This window comes from Nyctereutes procyonoides, unplaced genomic scaffold (assembly GCF_905146905.1).
Source record: "Nyctereutes procyonoides isolate TBG_1078 unplaced genomic scaffold, NYPRO_anot_genome, whole genome shotgun sequence".
Classification (NCBI taxonomy): domain Eukaryota; kingdom Metazoa; phylum Chordata; class Mammalia; order Carnivora; family Canidae; genus Nyctereutes; species Nyctereutes procyonoides.
The window spans coordinates 76,042-88,591 of record NW_026574979.1 but is presented as its reverse complement, the minus strand read 5'-3'; the positions used below and the strand labels follow the sequence as shown (position 1 = coordinate 88,591).

At 39.1% G+C, this 12,550-nt stretch overlaps 1 protein-coding gene across 1 annotated transcript; it reads right to left on the bottom strand.

Moving 5' to 3' along the window:
* Positions 1-5,822: 5,822 nt before the first annotated feature.
* On the bottom strand, positions 5,823-12,309 carry LOC129510161 (ribosome biogenesis protein BMS1 homolog). Its single transcript, XM_055326156.1, has 5 exons — positions 12,134-12,309; positions 11,167-11,357; positions 8,835-8,914; positions 6,227-6,415; positions 5,823-5,840 (listed from the first exon to the last, which is right to left on the bottom strand). The coding sequence occupies exons 1-5, from the start codon at positions 12,307-12,309 to the stop codon at positions 5,823-5,825; spliced, it is 654 nt and encodes a 217-aa protein (XP_055182131.1).
* Between the last annotated feature and the right edge of the window lie 241 nt (positions 12,310-12,550).

Sequence of the window (12,550 nt, the reverse complement as noted above, 5' to 3'; positions counted from 1 at the left end):
CTGTCTGGCTCAGCTGGTAGGGCTTGCAACTCTTGATCTAGGGGTTATAAGTTTGCTTTCCATATTGGGTGTAGAGATTACTTTAAAAAATAATATCTTAAAAAAATTCACCTTCATCTCTCCTTTCCTTACTTACACAAAGAACACACACTCCTGCCCTGGCCTTTGCACATACTGACCCCCTGCCTGGAGTGCTCTTTCCTTGTATATCATTATGCATTTTTAAATTTTTTTTAAAATTTTAATTGCAGTATAGCAAATATATAGTATTGTATTCATTTCAGGTTTTTAAACATATTTTTTTTATTTATTCATGAGAGAGAGAGAGAGAGAGAGAGAGAGAGAGAAAGAGACATAGGCAAAGAAGCAGAGAGAAGCAGGCTCCATGCAGGGAGCCCGATGTGGGACTTGATCCCAGGATTCCAGTATCATGCCCTGGGCCAAAGGCAGGCGCTCAATGGCTGACCCACCTAGGAGTCCCCATTTCAAGTGTTATATCATCAAAGTTTGATTTCCTTGTTTATGTCTTTACTCAAATATATCTTTGTAGTTGAGGCTTTTCCTGGTGACCACATCTAAAATGCAAGGAGCTGGATGCAAGACTCAAATCTGGATTCCGGGATCACTGAAGTGTTGGAGAAATCCAAGGGAATAATACTATGTGAGAAGTCACAAATAGGCTAATTTTGTCTCTTATAGTTTAGGAAAGAATTTTGAGGGACGCCTGGGTGGCTCAGTGGTTAAGTGTTGGCTCAGGTTGTGATCCCGGGTCCTGGGATGGAGTCCCCATCAGGCTCTCCACAGAGAGCCTGCTTCTCCCTCTGCCTATCTGTGCCTCTCATGAATAAATCAAATCTTTAAAAAAATTTTTTTTTGAAAAAATTAGTTTCTTCACAAGGCTCTGCTCAAGACCACACCTCATTCCTAGTTTTGTTCTCCTGCTGTCCAGTCTACTCCTCTTGGTCAAAAAGCCTCTTTTTCTCACTTCCACGGGGAAATTCTACCTTGTATTCTCCTGAATTATTCTTACTCATGGGTCCATTTCCTATCTAGACATTTGTTTCTCCAAATCTTTATTTCTGAAACAGATTCTGAGGGCACCAGAAAAATGATAACCACTCAGATTCTGAGGGCACCAGAAAAATGATAACCACTCTGAATTCCATAGAATGGGTGAATGGGGAAAGAAGGGGAGGGCACTTCACAAATTCCTCTGCAGAGACTACAGTGAGGCATGGCCATGGACAATCTGATCCCTTTAAGTTAAGTTGTCTCCTCAGATATGGGTTGGGCCTTTACCCTATTTTCATCCAATTATCCAGAGAATTATGCACACATACACACATCATACTAAAAGATAAATATTAATTTTTAGAGGTGGTGATATCTCTAAATCCAAACAATAGAAGAGAAAAAAATTTCCCAACTGCACAAATGATATTGCTGCTTGCACTTCTCATGATTATGCAAAGCTGTATTAGTTTCCTTTATATATTATGTCCCTCTGAGGGACACCTGGGTGACTCAATGGTTGAATGTCTGCCTTCAGCTCAGGGTGTGATCCTAGGATCCAGGATCAAGTCTTGCACTGGGTTCCCTGCTCCCTCTGCCTTTGTCTCTGTCTCTCTTTCTATATCTCTCATGAATAAATAAATAAATCTTTAAAAACAACTGTGTCCCTCTGTTCCAGCCAGAAATAAGAAAACTAGCCTATTGCTGATTCACAAGCCTCTTTGGTTTTGGTTTGATTTGTGTTCACTTTGGGCAATTCTAATCATTGCTAAGTGTATGGTTCAGTAGCATTGATTACATTCACAATGTTGTACAACCATCACCCCTATGTGTTTCCAAAATGTTTTTATGACCCAAAAAGGAGCTTCATATCTATTAAGCAATAGCTCAGCATTCCCTCTTTCTACATCCTGGTAACCTCAAATCTGCTTTCTTAATGAATTTACCTGCTCTAGATATTGCATATAAGTGAAAAATATTCAATGTTTGTCCATTTGAGTTTGGTTTATTTTACCTTGTATAATGTTTTCAAGATTCATCCATGTTATAGCATGTATCAGAACTTCATCCCTTTTTATGTTTTATCCATTTATAATGTTCCATTGTATGTATGTAGCACATTCTAGTTATCCATTCATTTGTTGATGGACACTCCAGGTATTTCCATCTTTTGCTTATTGTTCATAGTGTTGCAATGAAGATTTGCCTGAGTCCTTGTTTTCAAAACTAGAAGTAGAATCACCTTCTTTGTGTGTGTGTGTGTGTGTGTGTGTAATCACCTTCTGAATGACAACTCTGACACACATATAGGCAATTGCGTACACGTACACACATATACATGCACCTACAAATTCTGGCCTAAGGGCCCCTGGCTGGCTCAGTCAGTGGAACGTGGGACTCTTTTTTTTAAGATTTTATTTATTTATTCATGAGAGACAGAGAGAGAGGCAGAGACACAAGCAGAGGGAAAAGCAGGCTCCATGCAAGGAGCTGGATGCGAGACTTGAATTGGGATCCTGGGATCACGAACTGAGCTGAAGGCAGTGGGATCAACCACTGAGCCACCCAGGCATCCTGGAATGTAGGACTCTTGATCTGAGCATCGTAAGTTCAAGCACCATGTTTGGGCATATGGGTTACTAAAAAAATTAAAACAAAGGGAAGTAGGGGTAAACTCCCCCCGTCCAGATTTCCAAGGGTTGGGTTGGTTCAACAAATAAGGTTTATCCAGACAATGAAATACCACGGAGCTATAACAAAGACCAAAGCAGCTCTATCAATACTAATAGGGAGCAATGGGATCACATATTCTTAGGTGCCCCTCAAAAGTTGCAAGAGCATTTAAAGTTGGAGCCCATATAAAAATATTATGGGGTATTTGGGTGGTTCAGTCAGTTAAGCACCGAACTCTTGATCTCAGCTCAGGTCTTGACCTCAGAGTTGTGAGTTCAAGCTCTGTTTTGGGCTCAGGTGGGAAGCCTACTTAAAAAATTTTAAAAATAAAATAAAGAAATATTACTTCTCTCTCTCTCTCACAGACACACAAAGACCATATATATGGATACAAATACATGGTATTTACATATAATATTTCAATAATCTAAATATGTAATAAATAGATTAATATGTAAATATTTACAGAAAAAAAAGAAATAGACCAAAGAAAGCTAGAAAACACACTGATATTATCTAGGCATACCTTAGAGATATTGTGAGTTTGGTTCTAAACCACCACAATAAAACAAGTCAAATGAATTTTTTCGTTTCCCAGTACATATAAAATTATGTTTATACTATACTGTAATCTATTAAGTGTACAATAGCATTATGTCTAAAAATGTACATACCAGAGAAAATGAGTGAAAATATCAGTGAGGGTGATGAAACATGAGAGACACCTAACTCTGGGAAATGAACAAGGGGTAGTGGAAGGGGAGGTGGGCGGGGGTTGGGGTGACTGGGTGATGGGCATTGAGGGGGGCACTTGGTGGGATGAGCACTGGGTGTTATGCTATATGCTGGCAAATTGAACTCCAATAAAAAAATAAAAATAAAAAATGTACATACCTTAATTAAAAAATATTTTAATCTTAAAAAATCCAATCATTATTTGAGGTTGCAGTGAGAGCTCATCACTTAGGACAGATACTATAACAAATATAATAATAATGAAAACATTTGAAATATTGTTAGAATTAACATTATGTGACAGAGAAACACAAAGTGAGCAAATGCCTTTGAAAAAAAGGCACCAGCAGACTTATTTGATACAAGGCTGCCCCAAACCTTCAATGTGTAAAAAAGGCAATATTGGTGAAATTCAATAAAGCGAAGCACAATAAAATGAGGTATTCTTGTGTAAAGAGAGACGGAAAGTACAAGCACCAAACTGCCTGCAATGCTCCCACTAAAAGACCAGGATCCCGTGTGTCTTGGCAACAGAATGGAGAACATGACTTTTACTTTCTGCCTGGTGCACTTAAGTATTTTGGACATTTACAATGTACATTGTAGCTCTTACCAAATACAAATACAAAGGTTCAGTATATAAAAGCTGAAGTACGTTACAGTACATGACTTCCTATGACTTTCCTCTCACCAATTCCTGGAAGCCACGGCTGCCACCAAGACCAACATAGACAGCATCTTTGTCACAGAGCACACCACCCACTCCAGACAGAGGTGCGCAAACCAACTTCTCCTTCTCATTTAAGCAGCGCTTCTTTGGTCGTTCCGGAAGTGCACAGGGGTCCGGGAGGAAAGTGACATCGCTCACAGCAAACTCTCCTCCACCTGGAAGACAGAGGAAGATAGCTTCAGATACAAGTTTATCAACCATCAACAAAAGTAGCCCCCAGGTGGAAGGCTTCAACCACAAGCGTGCTGTTGGTTACTGGCACTGTGCCTCTCTAACTAACCAACATCATCAGAACAGAGGAGATTTGGTCAACTCAACTTTGCCAGCTGAGTCAGAGCGGAGTCTTCAAACTTCTAGCAATGTTGCTCTATCTTGTTTGGCCATTTTTCAGTTTTCCTGACAAATGAAGTAAGTCATCCCACAAGTTCTACAAATTTGGTACATTTTACAACAAAAGGATACCTGGCATGTGAATTTGGCTTTTATTTTTCAAGTGTGCTCCTCTTAAATAACCATAAAGAGACACCTTTCGGTCACATTTGATATTTGTTCGAATATCTTCGGGTTTGTCAAATCTTCCATCCTAGAAAAATAAAACCCAATCATATGGCAGAAATAAATGTCAAAATTTTTGCATCTCCCTTCATGTGTCAAAGACTGGTCAAATTCACTAGTTCACTAAACACAGTGTTCAGAAACTTCTAGGAAATTCAGAAGGAAGGAAGCACAGTCACCATCTACCAAAAGAAAAGAAGCAAACACAGGATTGCACTGCTCTTAGGCTCTATATAATATACATGCTGTAAGACACCAGAAAGGGAAAATAACATGCACCTGGGGTTAAGGAAGAGATGAAAACACACCCATAAAAACCCTTTATGGGAGAGGATTAAGCTTTGATCTGGGTTTTTGGTGTGCCTTGGATTCTGGCAAGTAGAGAAAGGGATTACAGGCTGAGAAAACAGTATGAAAAAAAATATAAAGGAAAGAAAGCCCAGGGTATGTCTGGGTGACTGGAGCACCATGGTCTAAAGACATGATCACTGAAGATTAAGATGAAAAAGCAGGATAAGACCATATTAGGTAGCCTTAAATGCTTCAAAAAGCTCACATATTTCTAAACATTTCATACTTTACTCCTGAAGCCAGTGCATCTTTAGGTAATGATACAAAAAGTAGGTATTTCCAACTACATTTGTCCCTCAGTATTCAAAAAGAAGTACAAAATAAGCTCTCTTCTTGTTCTTTTTCTAACCTTTGCAGCTTTGAAATACATGGGCCAGGAAGAAAAACTTTACATGCACTTTTTACCTGTCTGCTAGGATATAAGGATGAGAGGTTTGCCACGTAAGAGGCCTAAATTTCATTACTGTAATAAAACGGCCCAGATTGTGAATTTCTTGGTTTTGATATTCTCCATGTACCGTTCCAGAAAGGCAGAACAGCTTGGCACCCTAAACATTAAGAAAACAAAAAATAAATTTCAATTAAATTCTTGTCATACTACATCAAATAAAGACCTCTAAATAAGAAGCAATCCTAAGGCAGACTTCTAGCAAGCCACTTATTATTAATGCTTCCCAAACTTCTCTGCCTTCTTTCAGTACTCATGTTGTTAGGACTTAAGAAAGGCAGAACTGCCAAAACACTTAGCTTCAAGACTGGTCTCCAGTCAAGTGATGGCATCTATCTGGAGTATTACACAGAGAGAGCAGTGAAGCTTCTGGGCACAGAAAAAATTATATGACCAATGGGCCACAGCAGCATGCAGGGGAGGGTGGAGTGGCAGTATGTGTGCACTATAGTTCCTAGTCCTGCAACTAGGAGAAACTTTGGATAAACTATTAAACGATCACAAATCTAAAACACTTAGAGCCAGGTGCTAGGGAGCTACAAAGACAAATGAGACACACCAAGAGTTCTGAAATACAGACTATTTTGAGGAAATATTGCAGGGACTATGAACAGATATATGCCATAGGTGAATCCTGAAGCGATGTTTATAAATCTATCCTACTTATCTTATTTTTTTGAAAGATTATAGTGTTAGTATTCAAAAATTAATTCTCTTCCTACCGGGTAGACTTCTGTCCAGAACCTGTGTTTTAATCGATTCTTTGTCTTCTTCAGTTGCTTATTATACTTGAAGGAATCTAAGTGAGTGAGAATGCCCATAATTTTGGGAAAGCCATGTACTTGACAGATGTTTAGAAACTCAAATGTTTCCATTTCAAACCCAAAGCTGGCATCTATAAGCATCAGAACCTAAAACAGAAAACAGAATTACTCAAGGAAGCTACTCAAAACAGACCATAAGCAAACTATGGACTATGGGCCAAATCTGACCCATAACCTGTTCTATAACTAAAATTTCACTGGAACACAGCCATATTATTTATGTTTTTTTAAGATTTTATTTATTTATTCATGACAGACACACACACACACACAGAGAGAGAGGTAGAGACACAGGCAGAGGAAGAAGCAGGCTCCATGCAGGGAGCCTGACGTGGGACTCGATCCTGGTCTCCAGGATCACACCCCGGGCCAAAGGCAGCACTAAACCGCTGAGACACCGGGGCTGCCCATATTATTTATGTATTGTCTACAACTGTGTTTGCACTATAACTACAAAGTTAAGCATTTGCAAGAGAAACCATGACCCCAAAGCTAAAGATATTTACCATCTGGCCCTTTACAGAAAGTTTCCCAACTCCTACTCTGGACTAAATGAAATGATTAGGGATCATTTTGATAAGAGAAAATACCACCCTTTGACTTTCTCTAAAAGGCAAGCATGAGACAATATCCACCACAATATAAATTTCCACTTCAGAGATCCCTGGATGGCTCAGTGGTTTGGTGCCTGCCTTCGGCCCAGGGTGTGATTCTGGAGTCCCAGGATCGAGTCCCACTTCGGGCTCGCTGCATGGAGCCTGCTCCATTTGACACCATAAAGTGCCAAGGGGCAAGCAATTCGTTATAGAAATGGTGCAGGTGGCAACAGGCCCTTAGATGACAACCTTGTCAATTGAAGACAAACGAAGCCTATATATTATTCCTTCTATGCACATACATACACACACAAATCCATGTACTGTACACACCTTTGCTATGACTCAGGAGGCTTTATGACAACCCAGAGCAATCAACATAAAACAGGTTAAATAAATTATGGTACATGCAACAGAATACTTAAGAAAGTATGAGGTTGAACTATACTACTTATATACATTTAAGACATTGAGTGAAAAAAAGCAAAGTACAGAATAGTATGTATAATAAACAGTATGTGCTTTATGAGGGTGGAATGTGTATTCGTATACATATCTAGGATACTGCTTTGATGGAAACTAAGAGATTAGGGGTCAGAGTAGGGAAGAGAAAAAAAGCACTGTACTCTGTAATATAGTTTGAATATTTTACCAAATGCACGGTTTCCTTTTTAAGTCTTAAAAAGATGTATATGAAAGACATCTTTCTTAACACGTCTATGCTTTTAAAATTAGGGACTCCGTAAACTATTTTAATCATTTCAAAAACACAAGATTTATGGGATCCCTGGGTGGCGCAGCGGTTTAGTGCCTGCCTTTGGCCCAGGGCGTGATCCTGGAGACCCGGGATCGAATCCCACGTCGGGCTCCCAGTGCATGGAGCCTGCTTCTCCCTCTGCCTATGTCTCTGCCTCTCTCTCTCTCTCTCTGTGACTATCATAAATAAATAAAAATTAAAAAAACACACACACAAGATTTAATAAGTTTATACTATTTTATGTTGACAATTGACACTTACTTCTATTAATAGCAGCATTATATGTTCAAAATTTGAATGTCATTGAGTTTTCTGATATTAGAATGGCATAGCTATAACATCTACATTAAATTACTTTTTAATTTGTATCTTAGGAGACTTCCTGGGCCAAAGGACAAAATCTGTAGCTCTTTGTCACCAAACAGTTTTTTAGAAATTGTTGAACCAAAAAACAAACAAACCACCTCTGTTACCACACTCTTCCTAATCAATATGGCTTTTTTCTTAGATTTAGTTTTGTTAATTTAAAATGTAATTAATAAACACTACTATTCAATGCAATCAAAGTTGCACAATTTCCATATGCTATGTGCTGTCTAGATTTTCTATTATAAACACTGACAACTTCTCAAAGGCAACTCATGTACTTACTTTGTCACAATCATTAAGAACTGGAGGTTCTGGCACCACCAAGAGCAAAGTTCCCTTCCTTAGACAAACCACTTAACTTCTAGGGCCTCAATTTCATCCTATGTAAACTGGAGATAATAATACCTACTTACCTCCAAAGCATATTGGGGGATTTAATGAGCGAAATTTTGAGAAAGGTGTTAGCGCAGTACCTTGTAAGGGTCCAAGAAATGGTCCTACTATTATATGTTTTTATGTACATATGTCTATCTGTATTAATAACTACATTTGTTAAAGGATTTTTCTCTACTTTCAGAGTTGAGACTACATTCCATTGTGCATGTTCCATTTTTATTATAACAATATCACCATCAACCTCATCATCAATTCAAACACATCTATAGTATCCCTGATTATATTCATCATCCCTTTAATAATCATAAGTCTTTCTTTCCTTCAAATGGGATAATCTACCACACTGCTAAGTCCTCATTAGAAATTCACACTGCTCCCACTGACTTACCAAATCTGCCACTTTAGCCAGATCAATCATCATGTTAATGTCACACCCACATTCAGTAATGGTGAGTCTGCGCTTTTTACCTGTAAGTAAAGAGATAAGATTTTAGTTTTTTTCTTTAAATATTTTACTTATTTATTTGAAAGAGAAAGCATGCACACTAGCAAGGGGAAGAGCGGAGGGAGAGGGAAAGATAGAATCTCAGGCAGACTGCATTGAATGTGGAACCTCAAACAGGGCCCAGTCTCATAACTCTGAGATCATGACCTGAGCCTAAATCGAGTCAGACGCTTAACTGACTGAGCCGCCCAAGGACCCCCGAAATAAGACTTTTGAAAAATCTTGAAAAAATAGGGCAGCCCGGGTGGCTCAGAGGTTTAGCGCCGCCTTCAGCCCAGGGCCTGATCCTGGAGACCCGGGATCAAGTCCCACGTTGGGCTCCTGCTGGAGCCTGCTTCTCCCTCTGCCTGTGTCTCTGTCTGTCTGTCTGTCTCTCTCTCTCTCTCTCTCTCTGTGGCTATCATAAATAAAAAATAAAAATTAAAAAAAATAAAAAATAAAATAAAATAAAAATAAACAAAAATAAAAAACTTGAAAAAATATATCCATTTACTCTAATTACCATTTTAAGTTGTATCCAGTAAAGCACAATATACACTTACAGGAATATGCCAGGAGTTCATTTTTATAGGAGCAAACTGATAAATACCATCTTGGTTTTCTTGCTATGTTCCCTAATTTTAAAATAGTATCAAAAGTCTATCCACATGAATAAAGTGCTCAAGCAGGTACAATTCTGACTGGAATGGGCAGACAAGCAAGCTCCGTGGTGACTGTGATCCTGCTGGTAAGTGCAGCAGGCCAGCACTTCTATCCTTATCAAAGTTTTGCATGTTCTTACTAGAGCTAAAAACATCCTCAAACCGAACGTAAGAGAAATCTCTATGGAACAATTGTTATTTCAAAATTACCTTAAAAGTAATCAGTCTGGGGATCCCTTGGTGGCGCAGTGGTTCGGCGCCTGCCTTTAGCCCAGGGCGTGATCCTGGAGACCCGGGATCGAGTCCCACGTTGGGCTCCCGTGCATGGAGCCTGCTTCTCCCTCTGCCTGTGTCTCTGCCTCTCTCTCTCTCTCTCTGTGACTATCATAAATAAAAAATTAAAAAAAAGTAATCAGTCTACGACTCTTGATCAGAGTTGTGAGTTCAAACTCCACAATGGGAATAGAGTTTACTTTAAATAAATAAAAGTGGGGCACCTCCCTATCTCAGCCAGTGGAGCATGTGACTCTTTGATCCCCAAGTCAGGAGTTCAAGCCCCACACTGGGGATAGAGTTCACTTAAAAAAATTAAAAAGTCTAAAAATAACAGTAATGCCTTTAAGATCAAGAAAAGCTTTGGGGTGCCTGGGTAGCTCAGTTGGTTAAGTGTTCAGCTCTTGGTTTTGGCTCAGGTCATGATCTTGGAGTCCTGGGATTGAGCCCTGTATCAGGCTCTGCACTCAGCAGGGAACCTGCTTGAAGGATTCTCTCCCTCTGCCCCTGCTCCACTTGCTCTTGAATGCTGCTCACACTCTAAGATAAATAATCTTTGAAGAAGAAGAAGAAGAAGAAGAAGAAGAAGAAGAAGAAGAAGAAAAGAAAAAGAAAAAGAAAGAAAGAAAGAAAGAAAGAAAAAGAAAGAAAGAAAGAAAAGGAAAAAAGAAAAAGAAAAGCCTCAATCCAACTATAGCATTGCTATAATAAATTCCAGGGCTCAGAAAGTAGAGCATGTGACTCTTGATCTTGGGGTTGTGAGTTCAAACTCCACGTTGGGTAGAGAAATTACTTAATAATAAAAACCTTTAAAGAAAGGGAAAAAATTTCAGATTCTTCCATTACCATTTTGGGATTTTTTTTCATCTTCCCTCAAACAGAAAGGTCACCATCTCCCAGAACAGGCAAATTCTCACAGAAAAAGAGGAAAACCCCCTCATTTCCCTAACGATATGGCCTTATGAGGGCAAGTAGGTATGCCTGACACACAGCAGATACTCACTACCTGTTAAAGAAAGGTGATCACTATGACCAACCCAGGTTGCCCAGGCCTGCCAAACCTTTCAGAGGAACACACCTGGCAAATCCATATAGCAGTCCAAATAAGGTGCACATCTACATCATTGTTGTATCTGGAATCTATCCTTTTCTTAAACTATAGCCAACTTAGTACAAGTACAGGAAAGGTAATAAAGTGAGAACATTACTTCAATATTTACCAGTCAAGAAAATGTTCGACAAAGATATGCCTGTCCCTCGGACGACACATGCCCTATCAGCCTGAGGGAGTAGACTCCTACCTGACACGATTGCTACAGGGCCTCTGATCTCCGTCAGTTTCTGCCTGGTGAAGTTCCGAATGAGGCACTGGATCAAAGTGCTCTTTCCAACTTTTGGAGGTTCCATCACCACCACCACTATTGGTGGGGGCTCTAATGGAGTTCGAGCAACCACTGGAATGTGATGCTTTTTTGTCTTCAAATCCTGAGTCCTATTTGTAAAAAGAAAGAAAAAGTATATCAATTTTTAAAATACAAAAGGCATCATCCTTGTAAGTAAAGTGGTCTTTAACTTGTTAACTTCTAGACCTAATCCAAATAACCCCTTCGGTAAACATATAACAGGTTTACTTCAACAGTACAGAGAATTTTAAAACTACACACACCTTAAATCTGATTGCTTCATTAACTATTATAATAGTTAACTAAACTATTAGTTTAGTTTAAACTATTAGTTGACTAAACTATTATAATAGTTTAAAAAAGAAAAGATAAACATGCAGGCAGTGTATCATAATGAATAAAAGCAGAATCTTTGGAATTAAATTTGGCTATTAGAGTTTAATTCAATAATGTTTAAAGTACATATAACAAAAACTTATTAAATAAAGCTATTTATTACATTATTATGTAAAACATATCGAGAAAAAAGACACAAGCACACCTATTACCATAGAAACTGTTTAAAGTTTACAATCTTTCTTTCTTTCTGTCTCTCTCTGTCTAGTAGACCTCACACACAGTGTGGGGCCCAATGTGGGGCTTGAACTCACAGCCCTGAGATCAAGACCTGAGCGGAGATCAAGAGTTGAACGCTTAACAAACTGAGCCACCCACGTGTCCTGCTCACATTTTAGTAAAAGGAGTACGGCATGCATCTTCAAGTCCTTCCAAGCTGTCAGACTCATGAGTCCAAACATCATCTAGGCAGGCTCCTACTGCTTAAAAAAAGTAAATGGAGGAACACCTAGACTCCTGATAAACATACCTGTGAAAGGATCGAGCCATCCGCACAGCAGACTGGACTGCAAAAGCTTTGGGGTTTCTCTTCTGGGCATCTTCCTCATCTCCAAGTTGGAGATCCTGCAGATGCCGTTTCTTTTTCTTCTCAGCTTTGGGCCCACTGTGTTTCTTTCTGTGTTTCTTCTGGTCCTTAGTCTCCATAGTGACTTTTTACCAATTTACAAGTAACTCTAACCTACATCGATGAGGCAAGGGTGGGGGAGGGGGAGTGAAGTGGGGAGAGAGGGGGAAGCATTTTACAATCTAGAAAACACCCAAGAAAAACCAGTACTTTTCTTATTTCTCTATTAAGAGATATGTATTCCTGCGACAAGGATAGAAACTGCTTCCTACTGTCCCCAGTTTCGTTTCTCTGTTATGCTCTACAGCAGATTTGTTAGTT